Here is a 21,573-nt window from a genome sequence, read left to right as displayed (position 1 = left end):
ATGGAGTGAAAGGACAACTCAGGATTTTTAGTACATGCTGACTTTGCTAGTAACACCCATATCTTGATGATGATTTCTTAAAAAAATCAAGAATTTACTGATTTTCCCAGTATTGCACTGAGTTCAGTCAATGTACAGGAGAAACAGAATGGGCTGAGGATTTCTTTGGCTGTTAGTTTCATTGAGTTTCATGAACGGTTTCTCTTCATAAGGCCTAGCAAGTTTCCCTGGCACATTTTACCATACCCTCCTCATTACCTATCATTTCAGCCTGATAGCACTCCTCTTTTCTTAGTCTAGCCCCACTCTACAGCTCAGAGCAACTCGTCACTCCCAGGATATCCCAGAATACGCTGGCATCCCTGGTTCCGGCATCATCTGCAAAAGATTGCTGTCCACCTGGATGGGCACTGTGAGTCTAAGGCCTGAAAACTTCCAGACATATGTCCCCAGCAAGACAGGGAAAGGAGAATTGATGCCTGGCTGATGGGGTGATGCTCAGTTGGAACGACCTCATTCCCCAAGACCAGTAGAGGAGGCCACAATACCAGACCATCCCAGCCTGGTCTGAGGCTGCCAACCAGGTCAGTGCTGCCTCAGCTGTCTGGAGGAATGCCCAGCAATGGAGGAGCTCTGCCAATGTGAGTGTCACTATATTTTCTCTGACACCTTATGCTCATGGTGATGTCTGCTACTATATCACCTCCACTCAGGATCATGCTCTACCACTCTCATGATTGACTGCATCATCTTTCCTCACTGTCACCCACCCCAACCCTGGACAAGCTTGTGCTGCACGCCCTCTGCTTTGCCGACTCACTCTCTCAGGATGGGTCCCCATCTGTACCAAAAACAACAGTTGTGTTGAATGTTATCTTCCTTAACACCACCTTCTCTCTTCCAGAAGAAAACAGCCCACAGTAGGGCAGAAAAAGTCAAGATGGTTTCTGGGTAATGAGGAAAGCATCCTGACTTTGACTGTCCAAGCTGCTAACTGACCATGTCCAAGCTCCTGAACTCAGATCTGAGGCTGCCATTGATTTACTTTGCCAGGACTCCCTGAATGAAAGCTAACTCCCTTGACTTGACTGAGGCCCGCTGACAAGCTCCCTGCCTTTGCGTCTGGACTAAACGGCGTGGCCAAACAGAATACTCTGAGGCTAGTGTCAGAGGGACAAGGCAGAAAAAGGTAAAGCTGTGATGCTGTGAGCACCCAAATAGGCTCAAGGTGAGTGAGTTAACAGAGCTGAGATGCTGCTTTGTCCAATCCATGAGTTGTGAATGTATCTCTGAGTGCAAAGCATCCTTGTTGTAGTGATGAGAGTTGCTATTGCACACTGAAATCGAGAAGTGGATCAAAGATGTACCATGAATCTTCTTACAGACTGACATATATCAAATGCCAATGCCCACTGATTGGCATGAGTAGAGCCAGACCCAATAGAGATGCCTGGTGTCCACCACATACAAGTCCATTGAAGAAAGTAGTGAGCTGAAGTCACCAGGCACCTGCTCTCACATCCGCATCGAGATATTGCACCACCTAGTTTGCTCACAGTGAATGGTAGAACAGAATGTTTTATATTAATGAGTTGAAATTTGCAGTTAATAATTTTGTTCACAAGCAATAATTCCCCTTAACAGACAACTCAGTACCTCCTAGTGAGAATCTCACTTTGACACCCAAAACCTTGTTCAAAACATGCACTGAGTCACTCCCAACATTAGAAAAGGCTTTTTGTGTGATTCAATAAGACCATAAGATATAGGAGCAGCATTAAACCATTCGGTCATCATCCCTTCTCCACCATTTAATCATGGCTGATATGTTTCTCAACCCCATTCTCCTGCCTTCTCCCTGTACCCCTTGATGCCCTTACTCATCACGAACCTACCTGCTGCTGTCTCAAATACTCTCAATGACTTGACCTTCACAGCCTTCTGTGACAACGATTTCCACAGATACATCAAACGCTGGCTGAAAAGAAATTCTTCCTCATCTCAGTTCTAAAAGGTAATTCCTTCACTCTGAGGCTGTGCCCTCAGTTCCTAGTCTCTCTTACTAATGGAAATAGCTTCTCCACACCAACTGTGTCTAGGTATCTCAGTATTTGGTAAGTTTCCATGAGAATCCCTTTCATCTTTCTGAAGTCCATCAATACAGACCAGAGATCTTCAACCACTCCGTATATGAAAAGCCCTTCATTCTACAAAATCATTCTTGTAAATCTCCTCTGAACTCCTTCCTTCACCAATACATTCTTCCTTAGATACAGGATCCAAAACTGCTCACAATATTCCAAATTAGGTCTGACCATAGCCTTATGCAGCCTCAGCAGTATCCTTGCCCTTTTGAAATGAATGCTATCATTATGTTTGCCTTCCTCGCTGCCAACTAAACCTGCATGTTAACCTTGAAGGAAACCTGAACTAGGACTCCAAAGTCCATTCGCGCTTCAGATTTCTGAAGCCTTTCTCCATTTAGAAAATAGTCTACACCTCAATTCTTCCTACCAAAGTGCACAACCTCATATTTTTCTACATTGTATTACCTCTACCATTTCTTTGCCCACTCTTCTAACCTGTCTAAGTTCTCCTGCAGCCTTCCCACTTCTTCAACACTACCTGCCTCTCCATCTATCTTCGTAGCATCTGCAAACTTAGTAACAATGCCCTCAGTTCCTTTGTCCAAGTCGTTAATGCATAAATTGACAGTTGTGATCCCAACACTGACCCCTGAGGAACTCCGCTAGTCACTGGCTGCCATCTGAAAATGACCACTTTATTTCTACTCTCTGCCTTCTGTCAGTCAGCCCTTCCTCAATCTATGCAAGTACCTTGTTTCTAACATCTTGGGGTTTAACTTATTTAACAGCCTCCTGTGTGGTACCTTGTTTAAGGCCTTCTGGAAATCCAAATAGATCACATCCACTGGCTCCCCTTTGACTAACTTGCTTGAAGATGAGATTTCTCACCACAGCTCATGCCCTTCAGGCCCCTATACATTTCAGCCCATCAACTCTCATATAAAAGCAGATTTAAAACCAATAAACACTTTGGTGCTGCTGTTAGTAAAGGAATTGAATATTTCATTCGTTTTGAATATAAGCACATGATGGGCAACATCAGGGGTCTGATGCTTTAGGTAACAAAGAGTTCTGCAAAGGATCCTGTCATAATCAGGGCTACATGCTTGAAGTTCAATCTCCTCTGCTCACCCTCTGGTGTTAAACCGTTCCTCCAGCTAACATTCTTTTATAATTATATGTATCAAAATATTGTCCAAATTTATGAGAAACTTAAAATTTGGCCTGGCCTTTCCTTTTAGTGTGAATATGTTTTCTAATTGCACAGATCAATTTAACAGGCTTTACTTACAGGTGATCCTCTTGGTCCTGGAGCACCTCTCTCACCCTGTTATGGGACAGAGTAATGATTAGTATTGCCTTTGGTTTTCCATCATCTATAAAATTTTTGACATTTTTAAGTAGAAAGTACTGGTTGCAGAACATCAAAATGGAGACCTGTTCAACTTTTCTCCCTTAATTTTCCACAGGTAGAAGTGTCAGCAGTTCGCCTCCATCATCCCAACCTGTGTACAGCCTTCCACCATATCAAGTTTAGGAGTGGAGAACAGCCGATTGTGAATCTCAAGGTTCAGTGTAAATATCGCTACTTCTGGCTTAAATTGTGACAAATTTGAGGTCATGTGTATAACATGCTCCGCCGAAGTTAATCTGCAGTGACGACATTGAAATGACATACCATTCCACAGGTGCTGAATTTAGCAACAATGGGTTCGATTTCCCTGCACTCGGGACACCCAGAAGGAAGTGGGAGCTGCCAGTAATTGTTTCTGCAGTGCGGCTTGTGGGCCAAGAGGAACAGGAGAGCTTTACCCAGCCCTTCACGCAAATCTTCTGCTCTAATCATTCCCTTGCTGATTAGGTCTGACAAACCACCCCCACCTTCCTCGCTTCAGGGCTTCTCTTGCTGGCTTTCCGAACACGGCAGCCAGCCAGTCTCTCAATCTGGTCGGCGGATGGGCAGGAAATAGGAGCAATCGGACTGTAACGAGTTCCTGCTGTTAAATTCGGCAGGATCTCGACGTCTTCAACATTTCTAAGTTTCCTAGCGATACTCATGTGCCTCTCTTCACTAAGGTCGCCTTCCAGCACCCTCTGCCTACAAATAGTCTTAAAGTTAAAAATCACACAACATCAGGTTATAGTCCAGCAGGTTTATTTGAAAGGTGTTATGTAACTTTTAACTTTGTCCATCCCAGTTCAACACGGGCATCATGTAAACAGTCTATTTGACCATCAAGGAAATTGAAATAACTTTTTCTCCTCCTGATGTCTGCATGCATGTATTTTTTTCCACTAGAAGCTATTGAAGCATAATGTGATTTCTTCACTTGAATTTCAAAAATGGTCCACAAATGTACCTCTTACCTCCACCATGCAAGCACAATGGTGTATTGTTCCTATCATTTTCCAATTTTGTTTTAAATCTCTGGTACCTACAATATTTTACATTTTACTAATTTGATTCACCCTCTCAGGTCAGGCTGCCTACCTTAACTGAGATGTACAGGCTGAAGATTAAAGTTTGGAGTCATCTGGTATTTCCCATCTATTCCATGCCATCTATCTCTCCACTCCCGAGGCTTCCAGCCTCAATTCTGATGAAGGGCTCCTGCCCGAAACATTGATTTTCCTGCTCCTTGGATGCTGCCTGACCTACTGTGCTTTTCCAGCACCACTCTAATCTTGACTCTAATCTCCAGCATCTGCAGTCCTCACTTTCACCTATCACATGTATTAAGCCATCAAGGACAGACTTTTAACAACAGTTTTGCAGTTTTCTGATTCCATCTACTCATTTATCCAAATACATTGTACAAATTTACCAGCCAATGTTGGTGAGAGGATTGACTGGATTTTATGATTCCTTGTCATTGGGGTTGAAAGTTGGTAACTTTGGATGGCATGGTGGCTCAGTGGTTAGCACTGCTGCCTCACAGTACCAGGGTCCCAGGTTTGATTCCAAGCTTGGGTGACTGTCTGTGTGGAGTTTGCATATTCTCCCCGCATCTGTGTGAGTTTCCTCCGGGTGCTCTGCTTTCCTTCCATCAGTCCAAAGATGCACAGGTCAGGTGAATTGGCTGTGCCAAATTGTCCATAGTGTTAGGTGCATTAGTCAGAGGGAAATGGGACTGGGTGTGTTAGTCTTCAGAGGGTTGGTGTGGACTTGTTGGGCCGAAGGGCCTGTTTTCACACTGTAGGGAATCTAATCAAAAAAAACTTTTCTGCTGCCTACCCACATGCCTTGTCCTGTCTAATACTTTATGGAGAGTAAAGAATGCATCCTGTTGCCTGCCTGCAGTTGGTCCAATTGAGGGCTTTCAGTAGCCAGCTAATAGTCTCATGCTGTCCCCAACCCCTGCCAGTATTTTAATCACAACAGAATGGGCCCTAACCATGCAGGACACCCAGCAACAGTAAATGTACCAATCGATATTGGGTGCAGTTGGGGTGGGTGGCGTGGAATGTGGGGAAGTGGGGAGGGGAGGGTCACTGGTGGCTGTTTTGTGGGTCTCCTGAGTCCATTAACAGTGCCATGCTCAAAGCCATCCCCTCCCTATATCACCTTCCCTGGCATCTTGAACCCAGTTCCCCACCTCTTTCACTGAAATCCTAACTCTGAAATTAGAAACATAGACACATAGAAAATAGGAGCCAGAGTGGGCCATTCAGCCATTTGAGCCTGCTCCACCATTCAATACGATTGTGACTGATCATCCAACTCAGTACCCTGTTTCTGCTTTCTCACCTTATCCTTTGATACTTGGCTTGTCAGATTGTTGGGACTGCCTACAGTCCCAGCAATGGCTAGCAGTCCCAGCTAGCACTGCAGGCCCAGCAGAACTGCTGGTATCTGAGTGAGTGGCAGTTCACTGAGGCTGGGTCTTTGCCCCAAGATTAAGTGATGGTAGTGCTGTCCCTCGGTACCAGCCAATTAACACTGCCCCCAACATCAAATTGTTTTTGTGGTGAGGCATGTTACGTCTTTGATGGGTTTCTTCCCTGATGTTTTAGCCAAGGGTAAGGGCCATGTTATCATTTAAAATCCAGTCCAATGTGTTTGGGCAATTCTATAAATAGCAATATCCCTTCCAATTCATATGCAATTTATTTTAGTACTCATGCCTGAAAGTATAGCCACACATCTGTTTCATATCATTTTCAAAGTGTGTAATAGAATGTGAAATATTTGGAGATTTCTCTGAGAGATGTGAGGCAACATAACAGGACATAAATCCACAGCTTTCTTGACACTCTCCTTCCATAAGTCCAGCAGGAATCCTATGGGAAGGACACAAATTAGATTGGACAGCAATTGCCAAAAGAAGGAAAAATGATCGGAAGACAAACTTTTAATGTTACCTTATTTAAGAGTTTGTGTAAATGCCAAAAAAGCATCCTCACAAAGTTTCATTTAAGAGCCGTAGAGTTTCTCCAGCACTGATTCTTTGTTTCAGATCTCCAGCTTCTGCAATTCCTCGCTTTACTTTAGCACGATAGGTGAATCCATAGTTGCCACAGCAATAGGTCATTTAAAAGGCTCTTTTTCAGTGACTTTGACATGTGACTGGCAGTTTTATAAAATTGGGCACCAATGCAGAGTCCTGTATATTTTAGCATGTACTTCTCTGGCAGTGGAGTGTGATACCATAAAATAAGGAAGAAAGGACTTGCTTTTATATAGAGTCTTTCACACTCTCAGGACGTTCCGAAAACAATTTGGAACCCGCTCATTACTTTCTGATGTTTAGTGACCATTGTACTATAGGAAATGGCATGGTCATTAAACTTTAAGCTGTGGTCATGCTGACAAGATAAAATGTCTAAAGTCATTTCAGTATAGATACAATGCCCTTTGATGATACTGCATGCCATGCCTACCTTGGCTCCATCTCTTCCAGAAGCTCCTGGCGGACCCTAAAATAAATGCAAGATTTGATATAATCTCTTGATCGTCAAAGTAATAGCACTATTGAGTTATACAGTACCAACAGAATTGAAAAATGTGGTGCTGAAAAAGCACAGCAGTTTAGGTAGTATCCAAGGAGCAGGAGAGTCGACATTTTGGGCATAAGCCCTTCATCAGGAATGGGCACTGCCACATTCCTGCTGAAGGGGTTATGACCTAAACATCGACTCTCCTGCTCCTCTGATGCTGCCTAAATTGCTGTGCTTTTCCAGCGCCACACTATTCGACTCTGATCTTCAGCATCTGCAGTCTTCACTTTCTCCTACCACCAACAAAATGCAAATCCACAATCCCCAACATGCTTAAGAAACAAACAACTTTGAGATCTCTTTTACTTCCAGAGTTTAACAAAATGCCCAGTTATAAAAAATTCCCAGCATGATTTTTACCAGCTTTCCCTCCTTTTACTTTCTTTCCTTGGAAGGGCTTATTTATCCTGCTATGTAATTTGACAAATGACAAACTGAAAACTAAAGAAGCTCTCCAAAGGCTACTTGTCTATGAAGCATGCTGCTGTCTTCATTCAGAACTAAAACATTCTTTTAGTTAGGATTATTTGTTTTGCCTTAAGTTCCATTGGTCCTAGTGAAGAAATCAGTAGAGACAGGAGGAGACTTACATGGGTGGCAGAGTGGTTAGCATTGCCTCCTTGCAGCCCCAGGACATGGGTTCAATTCCAGCCCTAGGTGAAGGTCTATGTGTGTTTCTTCTGGTTTCCTCCCACAATCAAAAGCTGTGCTAGTTAGGTAGATAGGCTATGCTAAATTGCTGATGGTGTCTAGGGATGTGTATGTTTGGTGGATTAGCTGTGGAAATTGCAAGATTATGGTGTAGGGAAGGGAGGCTCTTTGGAGATTGGTGTGGACCCAATGGTCTGGAAGCTCTCATTGCCAATTTTGTTTTCTGTGTTGTAGATTGTATCACACATTTCTGGATGCCCTGACCTCCACGAGTATTTGAAAACACTATTCGCTGCACCACCATGGAATCCTAGAAGCACTATGCCCCAGAAAGAGGCCACTTAGCCCACCATGTCTGTGTGGCTGAGAAGGAACAAAAACTGCCCATTCTGATCCCACTTTCCAGCACTTGGCCTGTAGCTATAGCATTTTAGGTACAGATCCTCGTACCTTTTAAATGAGTTGAGGGCTTCAGCCTCCACCACTGAACTCGGCAGTGATTTCCAGCATGCCCTGGGATAAAAATATTCTTCCCCATGTTCCCTCTAATCTTTTTACCTTAAATCTGTGCGCCCTGATAACTGACCTTTCCGAAAGAGGAACAGGTCTTACTGGTCAACTTAATCTCGGCCCCTCAATATTTGGACACCTCAGTTAAGTCACTCCACAGCCTCCTGTGTTCATCACAATCCATCTCATCCATTAAAGCATGAACGTGTTTGGAAAATGGATGGATGTAACCAGTCTGTGGAATGACTGCACACTGAACTAAAAATAAACTGATTATCTCACAATGAGATGGAGTCAATGGCTATGTGCAACCTTTCTGCATTATACCATGTTTTACTGTCAGTTCCAAATTTGATCAGGGGCTCTGCACACAATTTACCATGATGCTATTTGCACTCAGAATCTCTGCATGTTAATTAATGAACTACTGTTGCTAATTTGTAATTGATCTGTCAATTCCCATAGAAAATGAAATATACTACAAAATCATTTGACAAACTTTGGGTTTGGCTTGTCAAGTAATTATGTGCAGCATTTGTCTTGCAGGAAAGCTTTACATTTCAGAAAAGAGGTACTGACCACTGCTCCTCTTTTTCCCTGTTTAATGTGAGATATGTCAGGTGAAGGGCCAATTGGTCCCATCATTCCTCTGGGTCCTGGAGGCCCTGGAGATCCTTCTTGTCCTTTTGGACCAGGGCTTCCTTTAGGACCTGGCAGGCCTGTAATAACATCAAATAAAAACATTTTCATGTTGTGTGACTTTGAAATAACGTTCAAAACTGCTGTTAAAGGATCTTGCAATATAGGTTAAGGGGTTATATTAAAGGCAATAAAAGAGCACAATAAGATGCTAATTTTTTTTTCATGAGTTTTCTTATGCACAAAAAAGTGAAATTGCTGGAGATCTTAAATAAAAACAGAACATTTTGGACAAATTCAATAAGTTCTGGAAGGATTGCTGGAGGGAGAAAACAAAGGTAATGTTTGAAGTCTGATGCAATACATCACAACTGAAAGTGCCTGGAATATGATGTTCTTTTTCGTGTTAACAAAACAAATAAGGGGAGTGCTAATAATAGTAACGGAGAAATATAGAGGGAAAATAGCTGCTCAATGGTCGGTGTGAATAGTTTAAAGTTAGTTGGCTTTGCTGAGAGCAAATAAATGGAAGCAAGACATGGGAAAGGGGAGAAGAAAGGCATGTAATCAAAATGGAGGACCATGTTTGTACTCTGAAGTTGTTGAGCTCTATGTTGAGCCCTCAAAGCTGCAATGTGTCTCAGTGGAAATTGAGACTCTGTTCTTTCAGTCTGCATTGAGCTTCTCTGGAACACGTACAGCAGGCCTAAGACTGAAATGTTAACGTGGCAGCAAGACAGTGACAAGCCTAGTCCAATCCTCCACAACACCTTACACTTCCTTACTCCCCTTCTCCATGGTAGCTTCCAATGCAATCGCTGAAGGTGTAATAATTGCCATTTTACCTCTGCCTTAATGTCTAAAGCCTCAAGTACAACTTCCAGATGAAGCAGTAATTTATTTACATTTCTCTCTAATCAACTGTTTTAACTGCTCACAATGCAAACTCCTTTACCTTGGTGAGGCCAAATGAAGACTGGGTGACTGTTTTGCAGAGCACCTCCTCTCTGTCTTTAAGAATGACCTTGAACTTGCCGTGCTTGCCGTTTCAGTACACCATCTTGCTGTCACACTAGCATTTATAACCAATTGATTATTTTCTCCAGCCCACTTAACAAACAACATTACAGCGTTATTGAGTGGAGCTGGTGGCATAGTAGTAATGTCACTGGACTAGTTACCCAGAACTTCAGGCCAATATGCTGGGAACATGGGTTTGATTCCCATTATGGTGAAATCTGAATTTAATTTAAAAGAGTCTGGAATAACAAAACACATCTCACAGTGACTTTGTAAACATTAAAAAAAACACCTCATCCATTTATGTTCTTTAAGAAAGGAAACCTGGCTTCCTTACCTGATCTGGTCTACAAGTGCCTCCAGACCCACTATGTTATTGATTCTTATCTGCCCTTGGGGCAATTAAGATTGGGGAATTATATGGTGGCCTAGCCATTGACACCCACATCCCAACAATGAAGATAAATAACACATGCCACATCATCACTGAATAGATTAAAGCTTGTTCCAATTTCCTCCACTCGTCTGCAAATAAAAGAAATCTTGCTAGGTGGAATATTAATATAAATATTATTTTAGGAACAAGCATAGGCTTTTACACTCAATTGCTCCCTGCACATCAACTCCACTGAGCTGCCTTTCTCAACCATAAGAATAATGTAAGAATCTAAGAACTAGGAGCAGGAAAAGTAGGCCATATGGTTTATCAAACCAGCTCTACAGATTTATAAGACTTAGAGTATGGTGTTCAATTTTGGTTGACACATTACAGGAAGGATATGGACACTTTGGAGAGGTTGCTGTAGAGGTTTACCAGATGCTGCCTAGCTTAGAGGATATGAACTATAAGGAAAGGCTAAAAAAACTCATGTTGTTTTCTCTGGAGTGTCGGAGGCTGTGGGGAATCTTGATAGAAGTCTATAAAATTATGAGATGTGTAGATAGGGTTGACGGTCAGAATCTTTTTCACAGAGTCTAAAACTAGGGAGCATGCATTTAAGGTGAGAGGGAAGATCAAAACAGATGTAAGGGGCAAGAGCGCAGTAGGAGTCTGGAACATGCTGGTGTAGACAGATAAGGGGCATTCAAGAGACTATTAGGTAAGTACATGAATATGCACGGAATGGATGGATATAGACCACTGAACAGGCAGAATGGATTAGTTAAGTATGGTTTCATTTTCAGCTTAACAGTGTGAGCTGAAGGGCCTGTTCCTGTTCTGTACTGTTCTATGTTTTACGTTCAGTAAGATCATGGCTGATCTGATCTTGGTCACAAATCCACTTTCCTGTCAATTGTCCATTATCCTTGACTCCTAAAGAACAGACTCATCAAGAAACATGTTCAATAAGCAGGAGAGTCAAGCACTTCATCAGGGCTGATATAGGGCTAATGCCCGAAATGTCAACTCTCCTGCTCCTCAGGTGCTGCCTGACCAGCTGTGCTTTTCCAGCACCACACTCTTCGACTCTGAACTGCAGCATCTGCAGTGTTCACTTTCCCCAACATGTTCAATGGCACTGTCTTCTAACCTCCCTAGGTTAGAAAATTCCTCTGGAGAAGAGATTCTTCTTCATCTATGCCTAAATGGGTGATGCCTTATTCTAAAATTATGTTTCCTAATTCTAAATTCCTCTTTGAATGGAAGCATTCTCTCAATATTTCTGTAAGCTTGTCAAATATTTTATCTTTCAAAATAAACCACATCTTCTTCTAACCTCCAGTGAGCTTATTCTTCTTAATATTAACCCTCTCTATAATTATAGCTGCCTCTTAAATCTAATTTTCACCACCAATTTCATTACCTTACTCTAATCCTGTGATATGATTGCAGTAGAGTTACACACTCCTGCTGGAGCTCCTCTGCTCCACCTGTTCTTTTACTTATTTTTCCTCTCTGTTCTTTCTTCTTCTCTCCCCTTAGCCCTCGAGGGGAACCCTGCAACACTGGGAAGCACGGGCAGCACATCCCAAAGCAACGAACCACAGAACAGGGAGTGGGGAAACAGCCTCGGAGGAGTGCAGAGGCAGCGAGTTCCGGGTGGAGACCAGTGCATGGGGAGATAGTACTGGTACTTACCTTGGAGCAGCTGAGTGCCGATATGGAATGGTCTGGTGCTTGGAGTGGAGCGGGGACGGCTGTTGGACTGGGATCTGGCGAGGGCGGTCAGGTCTTGTGTATAGTTCCTGCACTGAGCTGTTTCACCGTATTGTCTATTTGAAATTTCCTACCTTTCTGCAATGTTAACCCTTTAATGATGTTCTATTTTTAACTTACTTTTGAACTCCGCAAAGTAATGCAACTACTTTTATTCCTCTGTTGCATCTCAGAATTATACCTCGGTACTTGTAGCTAAAATGTCGCCATAAAAGGCAGACATTGTAAAAGCTTTTCACTGTACTTCTACGAATGGAGTACACGTGACAATAAAGGATATTCTATTCTCTTCTGTTAATCATTGTAAAAAAATGTTCTAGTTGACCAAATTTCTTTTGCTGTACTTTCCAATTGTTAAATTGGTTCCCTAATATTTTTGAACCCCCCATCGTGTGGAATTTGTAAGGTTGTTTCTTACCTGTGGGCCCTGGTGGTCCATTCAGTCCGTAATTGTAACTGTTCGATGCAAATAACTTGTCACTGTTTGATCTTTGCTTACTAATATCAGCAATGTTATTGGGCAGTGAAGTGACCTGAAGAAAAGTAAAATTCAAAGTTATGTTAATGAATTGTTATGATCCCAGCTAATGTATTAGCGAACAAAGTCAGATCCTAAACAGAAACCTGGCTTGATAGATGATTATTTTATTTAATGAGGTGATCTTTCATTGAAAAACATGCATGCAATGTTCAAGATTTGGTTTTAGTAACAAAACAAAAGTCAACCACACACAAAAAAACAAATAGAATAAACAAACCATATAAGATACTATTTGAAAGATTTTGTAACATATGGTAAAAAATATGTTTCTGTCTAACCTATCAGCATTACTTTTTGATAATCAAACAGCAGCAAATGTCCTCTTCTCTACCACATCTACAGACTTGACTTATCTGTTTCTTTCAGTTTCTGATCTTGAGATTTTGGTAGCTTCTCCCTTGACTATCCACATCACTGAGCTTTGACTTTAGCAGCTTCAAATAACTCAAATAACTCTGAGCTCAAAAACTGCATGAATTCATGTAAAACTCCATTATCTCACTTTTTAGATTAGAATCAATCTAAACATCATGGCAGAGACAGAGAACACAGGGGGCCAACATCTTCAACATATTGTCCAGCTATCACCATTGTTAACAGCTAACCCGAGAATACATCTTTTTTTTTAAAAAACGTTTTGTGATTTACACATGAAAGAAGTGAAACCATCACTGTATTCTAACAGATGAAAGGCTTAACAGACAATCAATTTTTCAATGTATAATTTCAGTTACATCACACTGTAAAGTTTTGCTATAAATTCTGTGTGTTAGGATTGAACCCTCCACTACCACCTGATGAAGGAGCAGTGCTCCAAAAGCTAGTGTGCTTCCAATTAAACCTGTTGGACTATAACCTGGCGTTGTGTGATTTTTAACTTTGTCCAACACCGGCATCTCCAAATCAAATAACCACAGCAGGGTTCTAACCAAATAATTTCATCTTGAATTTTAAACTAAAACCTTTATGCTGTGGTTACCTACTTCTGGCTGTTATTAACTAACTCCTTTTTCCAGGAGAAACTATTTCTGGCATTTAGATTCCTCAATGAGTTGTATGAACTTAAAACAGAAGCTTCCTAAACTATGAGGCTTTCCCTTATGCAAAATAAAATCATTTCTCATTCTTCTAAACCAAAAGGAAGCTAATGCTTTGGTATTTATTCTATTCAATCCAGCTGCCCCACAGAACTGATCTAAGTGGGCATAATGTTGCAGGAAACTGAGTTAAAATTGTTCTTCTTCTTTTAAGTTCCCAATGCAAACAACTTCCAAATATTACCTCACTAACTCGCTCACACTTCTTTTGTGTAAAATCCATAAACACTGACGAGTTAATTATTAAATCCCTTCAGACACACAGTCCAAAACCCACCTGCCACCAGTTCAAAATCCAAAATCAACATGAAATGCTATTAATAACATTACATAATGTATGGATCTGTTATTAAAACTGAATACACAAAGATGTTATGATTTGATACCAGGTTGTAAGGTAATATAAATGGATATTTTCCCCAGTTTCCTCCTCTGTCTGAAAGATGTTGCATCTAATTGAGAAACAGCTGTAATCATGTCAATTTCTCATATTTTCTATGCACAAGGGTGTAAAATATATAATGATAGCTTATAACTTATAGAATAGCTTTTTTTTCCCCAGAGGCAATAGCATTGAAGATAATTGTATCTTTCCTGCCACTTAGCTAAACTTAGACCAGCTAACTCAGCAACGGAGTAGGAACTGGATCTGACATCCAGAGAAGTGCTACGACTCATCATCTTAAAGGATAGCATGTGCATATACTGGGGGAGAAACTCAATTTGCTAATGCCACTTTTGTGAAAATATGTCTAATTCCCAGGGGTTGGCAGCATTTTTGGCTTCTCCCTGAATGCTTCCAGCACGCTCTTCACAGATATCAGGAAGGAAGGCATCAGTCGCCCTTGGTGCCACCAGATCCAGAGAACCGGAGTAAGTCTGCACAAGGTGCTGGAGACATTGTGTTTAATCTGCATAACATCACTGGAAACTGAGTTCATATTGTTCTTCTTGCTTTAAGTTTACAATTTTGAGAATTGTTTCAATGTTCTTAACAATTTTAGTATAAACGCATTTCGGTCACTAGGAAAAGCCAAAACAGTATTAGAATTGTGCTGCTCCTAACATTTTTATTGTTTTAAATTTTTATAACCTGTGTAACAATATTCCTTAATAAGGAGCGATAATCACATGGAGAAAGAAACACTTTCATTTCAATAATCTCCTTACCTTCTGTTTTAGCTGTAGCACTGCTTGTTTTATCTGTTGGATATCTTCACAGGTTGTAGAGCAGGTACCAGCTTTCATCACAGTGTCAGATTTTATATACTGGCCTGCTGTAATCAAAAAGTCAAAATGTATTTTGAAATTGTTAAATCCTAATTTATTTTCATTTAATGACTTTAGTTATTTTTAATTTCTACCTCATAATGTTCAGCAAAACCATTAGCTCCCAACTGACTAGCTTGTGTGCTCTCCATTCACATATGTGATGCCAAAAGCAATACTAGTGTAATGGCTATAAAGTTGCATACACAGCAGGACTAGTTTTAATATTCTACTGCTGTGCAATTTTAGTATGGATGATTTCACCAACTAAATGACAAAAGTGACAAAGGTGCAAGAAATCAATGGGTGATAATAGAACATTAAAAGAAACAAAAGATTGGTCTGGAAGATTTGAAGATGACAGATGCAGAATCATTACCAATACCCATTGTCTGACAAAATAGGAGCAGTATTTAGGATCTGAAAGTGTTGAACTCAATAACAAGCCCAGCACAGTGTAATCAAAAGGTGATGCACTGTTTCTCTACTTCCCATAGATCTTCAGTAGATCAGTGAGGGAAGGTGAAGACAAAGTGTGACCAAAGCACTGAAATGACAATAAGCAAAAGCTTAGGGTTAACCATTAGCAGCGATATAAATTGGATCTCTTAAATATGTTAGAGACCCCACATGGAACAGATATTAATTTGAAAAAAAATCTGTTTTATCTGGAAAGTGTATTTGGAACTGGGTCAAGATCCTGGAACTCTCTCCTTAACTGCACTGTGGGGGTACCTACTGCAGTTCACGAAGGCAGAGCAACTCCACCTTCTAAATGGTAACTAGGGATATCATTGCTCTGAGGGGAAGGGAAAGAATTAAGAATAGAATTACTGGAAATGGAATAGATGAGGTAAATGGTCCTGTCAACATTGTGGAAGGGAATCATCAGTCGCAGTTTCCTTTCTCCTTTATATACTGATGTAGTTTCTCCATATGTATATCTATGAGAATTACCTCAATTAAATCTACATTCTAGCCACTCCTAAACAAAGAGATTTCTCCTATATTGATTACATAGGAAATAATTCATGCATAATAACCATTGTCATATTCCTAATATGGAAAACAAAAGACAAAAATGGTGGAGAGAAGTTGGGGACAAGTGATTTATAAAGAATTGTTTATCAAATGACAAGCTTTGGCTTGTGTTATGCCTTTAAATGATGGGCTTCTGTTTAATTTGCTTCTTCAAGTAGGAGAACCGGAATTACAAAAAACTAAAAGTTGTTATGTACATAAGAATAATTTGCCAGAAACATGGAAAATAATCTTCATTGTGCCAGTTTCTGTGACACAATAATGTGAGAAGTTGAGAACAAAGTCTTGTTTTAAAACATTATAATACCAACAGTGATCCACCCATGCTACCAGACTGACATCACCCTTAAGACTGGAACACTAAAATGTAAACCTAAACTGTCTTCTGGATCACCAGAAAACCTGTCTTGAGTGAAACTTCCCGATTTTGCATTGCTGTTCAACAATAGGTTACAAGAAACCAAAACTTTAATAGATGAGCATTTGATGATTACTGCATTTGTTGAAAGTTATACTGGAACCATTTTAGACAGGATAACACAAATGATACAACTTTTAAATTAAAATGTGTAATTTTGTAATGATTAGTCCTATCACTGCACCACATCCATGCAATGTTGCCGTTTTTCATGATAAGTCATAAACAAGAATGCATTCTATACAATTGGTTAATTTGAGTTTATAAAAATTAGTAGTCTTGGATAAAATTATTGTAAAACAGTATATGTGTATATATACAGCAAATCGTGTCTCTTTCAAGAAAGTGCCAAACTCCCAGTTCAACATGAACTGTTTGCAATTGTACAAAGAAAACAAATTATTCTGGTTTGGAATTGTGGAAATACATTGTCAACTTCAATGCCACAGGAATAAGCAGAAACAGGGAACATCATAGACATGAACACATTGTTTTCCTTTTAATATCTGACAGTGTGGTTGATTTCTGTCCTTAAGCCTTCAGAATTAAGCATTCCTTGGGCATAACATAGAAAGGAAATTTTGACAAGGAGGGAAACATACCACAGTAGACGGAGATGGGTTTTCTTTATTCATTCAGAATCAAGGAATGCTAACAGCACAAAAGAAGGTCACTCATGTGGATGTGCTGGTTCTCTCTGAGTGCCAATTAGCTCATTCCCTCCCTTGCCCTTTCCATATGCAACAGTAATGTTTCCGTTTTAGGACTCAAAGCAATTTCTTTTTGGAAGCTATATTTAGATAGTCTTCCAACAAAACGTAAGGTATTTCATTTCAGATGCTAATCACTCTGTGTCTACAAACATTTTCCCTCATGTCATTGTTGGTGATTCACCATAAATCAGTACCACATTTCTCAATGCTTCAACCAATGGGAAAATGTTATCCCTATCGAATTTGGCCAAATCTTTTGCGCTTCAAATACATTTTTTCTAATCATTCAAGGGATGTGGGCATCACTGGCTGGACTAGAATTTATTGCCTGTGCCTAATTGACTTTGAGAAGGTGGTTGTGAGTTGACTTCTTGAACTGCTGCACTCAATTTGGTTTAAATATACCCCCATACCATGAGAGAGGGAGAACCAGGATTCTGATACAACAATACTGAGGGAACGGTGATATATTTCCAAATCAGGATGGCAAGTGGCTTGGTGGAGAATCTTGCAGGTGGAACTGTTTCCATGTAGCTGCTATCCGTGGCTTTCCAGATGGCAGTGATTATGAGTTTGGAAGATGCTTAGCAGCCTTGGTGAATTTCTATGGTCTATATTGTAGATGGCATACACTTCAGCAACTCAGCATTAGTGGCTCAGGCAGTGAAGACCTGTGAATGTGATGCCAATCAAGTGGGTTACATTGTTTTGAATGGTGTTGAGCTTCTTGAGTGTTGTTGGAGCTGCAATCATCTGGGAAAATGGAAAGTATTCTACCACACTCCTGATTCGTTCCTTGTACATGATGGGCAGCCTTCAGAGAGTCAGGAGGCATTACTTGCAGCTGAATTCCTAGCTTCCAACCTACTCTTATAACCATACTTTCTATATGATTTGTTCCGAGGAATGTAAAGTTCATAGGAGTAAAGTTTAAAAAAAAATCTGCCCTCGACCTCCCACCTAGATGCATGGTCAAGAAGGCACAACAACACCTCTTCTTCCTCAGGCAGCTCAGGAAATTTGGCATGTCCATAAGGACCCACACCACCTTTTACAGATGCATCCTTCGAAAGCATGGGTACATAATGGCCTGGTGTGGCAACGGCTCTACCCAGGACTGGAAGAAGCTACAGAGAGTTGTTTGCATAGCCCAGACCATCATGGAAGCAACCTCCTATCCATAGACTCCATCTACACTTCTTGTTGCCACAAAAAGGCTGCCAACACCATCAAAGACCCCTCCCACCCTGGTAATGCTCTCTTCCCAACCTCTTCTGTCAGGCAGAAGATACAGAAGCTTGAACAACAGGTTCACAAACAGCTTCTTCACTGATATCATGAGACAGCTGAATGGATCGCTCTAACTTCAAATAATGTTGACCTTGCTAATGGTGATCTTGCTTTGCGCACCTCCTGTACAGCCATAATCTTGTATGCCTCACTCTGATGATGCACACTATGATGCATATCCTTGTTTGCTAAGATCAGTCTGTACACCATGCAAAATGAAGTTTTTCATTGTACTTAGGTGCATATGGCTACAATAAATCAAATTAAATCAAATCAACAAATCAATAATTCAATTTCTGGTCAATGTTCAACCACTGGGTGTTAATCGTGAGAAATTCAGTGATGGTGAAGGGGAGTTGGTGATATTTTTCCTCATTGGACACAGTCAATGCCTGGCATTTGTTTGGCACAAACAATACTTGCCACTTGTCTGTCTCATTATTGAAGTCATCAGTATCTTGCTGCATTTGGGAATGTAATCCTTCAGTATTTGAGGAGACACAAATGGTGCTCAAAATTGTACAATCATCAGAAAACATCTTCACTTCTGAACTTAGGATAGAGGGTAGGTCATTGATGAAGCAATTGACAATGGCTGAGCTGAGGATGCTACCCTGAGGAACTCCTGACAGATGTCCTAAAGTTGAGATGACTGATCTCCAACAACAATAACCATTTTCCTATATGCTGCTGATTCCTCTTGATTCCAGCTTTTCTAGGGTTTCTTGATGCCATATTTAGACAAATGCAATTTGATGTCAACGGCTGTCACTCGCATCTCACCTCTAGAATCCAGTTGTTTTGCCCATGTTTGAACCAAGGCTGTAATGAGGTCAGGAGCTGAGTAGTGCTGGCGGAACCCTAACTGGGCATCACTGAGCAGGTTATTGCTGAGTGGGTGCTGCTTGATAGCACTGTTAATGACACCTTCCATCACTTTACTGATGGCTGAGAATGGACCCATGTGGGTGACAATTGGCTGGAATGGATTGTCCTGCTTTTTGTGTACAGGAACATACCTGGACAATTTTTCACACTGTTGGCTACAGGGAGTGGCAATTTCTGGAACACAAGTCTTCAGCACTGCTGTCAGCTACATAGCCTTTGCAGTATTCACTACCTTCACCAGGTCATGAGGTTACAAATTGTTCTACAACACGATGCAACTGTGGTTGGTGGCTCACAGTGTCTCATGGATATCCAGTCTTGAGCTATGGAGTGAATCAAATTGACTGAAGACTGTTTCTGTAAAGTTGGTGACCACTGGAGGAGGCTGAAGACTGTTGCAAATGTTTCAGCCTTATCTTTTGCACTGATGTTCTGCATTTCCACATTGAGGATGGGGTTATTTTTGGAGCTTCCTCCTCCTCCTCCAGTGAGTTGTTTAATTGTCCACCTTCATTCACAACTGGATATAGCTGGGATGCAGAGCTTATATCTGATCTACTGGATCATTTGTCACTTATGCTGTTTGATATGCAAGTAGTTCCATTTTCTAATTTCATCAGGTTGACATCTCAGTTTTGGATATGTCTGATGCTGTTCCTGGCATGCTCTCCTGCAGTGTCCATTGGGCCCGGGTTGATTCCCTGGCTTGATAGTAATGGTTGAATGGGGGACATGCCAGGCCATGAGGTTACAGATTGTTCTACAACACAATTCAACTGCTGTTGATGGCTCACAGATCCTCATGGATACCCAGTCTTGAGCTACTAGATTTGTTTAAAAAGTTTGATTTTTTTTGCACAGTGATAGGCACAATGTGATGGAGGGTATACTTAAGTTGAAGATGGAATTTTATCTTTATGAGAACAGTATAATGGTCACTCATGCCAATACTATCAAGGGCAGGTATATCTGTGGCAGGTCATTTGGTGAGGATGAGGTCAAATACATTTAACCATTGGGTTTGTTCCATCACTACATGCTGCAGACTCAATCCAGTAACCATGTCCTTTAGAACTTAATCAGCTCAGTCAATAATGGTGTTGTCAAGCCATTCTTGGTAGTGGACATTGAGATCACCCACCAAGAGTACACTGTGTGTCCTTGCTGAAGTCAGTTATTTCGCTAAGTGGTATTGAACTTGGAGGTATTCTGACTCATCAGCCAAGAGGATGGAAGGTCAGAGGCTAGGAATATTGTAGCGAATAATTCACCTCCTGACACCCCAAAACCTATCAACCATCTACAAGGCACAAGTCAGGCGTGTGATGGAATACTCTCCACTTGCCTGGATGGGTTCACCTCCAACAACACTCAAGAAGCTTGACACCATCCAAGGCAAGCAGCCCCACTTGATTAGCTCCACATCCACAAACATTCACTCCCTCCGACAGTTCAAGAGTAGCAGCAATGTGTACTATCTACAAGATGCACTCGAGAAATTTACCAAAGCTGCTCCAAACCCACGACCACTTCTATCTAGAAGGGCAGGAACAGCAGATATATGTGAGCCACCTGCAAGCTCCCCACCCAAGCCACGCAATATCCTGACATAGAAATATTCTCAATGACAACGAGGGACAGGTCATAAATGCCTAGCCAGAAATGCCCCCTTCCCATGGTTAGCACTGCAGCCTCACAGCGCCAGGGACCTGGGTTCAATTCTACCTGCAGGCGACTGTCTGTGCAGAGTCTGCATCTTCTCCCCACGTCTGCATGAGTTTCCTCTGGGTACTCCAACTTCCTCCTACTGTCCAAAGGTATGTAGGTTCAGTGGATTGGCTGTACTAAACTCGCCCTGTAGTGTCCAGGGATGTGTAGGCTAGATGGATTAGCCATAAGAAGTGCAGAGTTATGGGGATAGTGTGGGTGTGCTTCGGAAGGCCAGTGTGGATTCAATGGGCTGAATGGCTTGCTTCCACTTTGTGGGGATTCTATAATTCTATGAATGAATTGAAAAAATAATGTTTATGTGCTTATGTTTGACCTGATGCCATGAGACTTCACGAATGCAAAATCAATATTTATTATTCTGAAGGTAATTTGCTCCTTACTGTATACCATTGCACTACCAACTCTGCTGGGTCTCTCCTGTTCATGAGACAAAACATACCCAGGAATGATAATAGTGTCATCAGAAACATTGTAAAAGGTGATTCTGTGAGTATGTCTACATCAGCCTGTTGCTTTTACAGT

General features: G+C 41.2%; 1 protein-coding gene across 2 annotated transcripts in view; it reads right to left on the bottom strand.

Annotated features, from left to right (window-relative positions):
- ccbe1 (collagen and calcium binding EGF domains 1) overlaps positions 1–21,573 on the bottom strand; it is a 311,398-nt gene that overhangs the window by 8,626 nt on the left and 281,199 nt on the right. For both annotated transcript variants that reach the window (XM_072573453.1, XM_072573461.1), the window contains exons 6-10: positions 14,872–14,978; positions 12,482–12,596; positions 8,826–8,965; positions 6,969–7,004; positions 3,379–3,414 (exon numbers count right to left, since the gene is read on the bottom strand). In XM_072573453.1, coding sequence (XP_072429554.1) covers positions 3,379–3,414; positions 6,969–7,004; positions 8,826–8,965; positions 12,482–12,596; positions 14,872–14,978 — 434 coding nt within the window. The remainder of the gene's footprint in view (positions 1–3,378; positions 3,415–6,968; positions 7,005–8,825; positions 8,966–12,481; positions 12,597–14,871; positions 14,979–21,573) is intronic.

The sequence above is a fragment of the Chiloscyllium punctatum genome, chromosome 1 (assembly GCF_047496795.1).
Source record: "Chiloscyllium punctatum isolate Juve2018m chromosome 1, sChiPun1.3, whole genome shotgun sequence".
In the NCBI taxonomy this organism is placed as follows: domain Eukaryota; kingdom Metazoa; phylum Chordata; class Chondrichthyes; order Orectolobiformes; family Hemiscylliidae; genus Chiloscyllium; species Chiloscyllium punctatum.
Note: the sequence above shows the minus strand (reverse complement) of the source record. Positions and strands in the feature narration are given on the sequence as shown.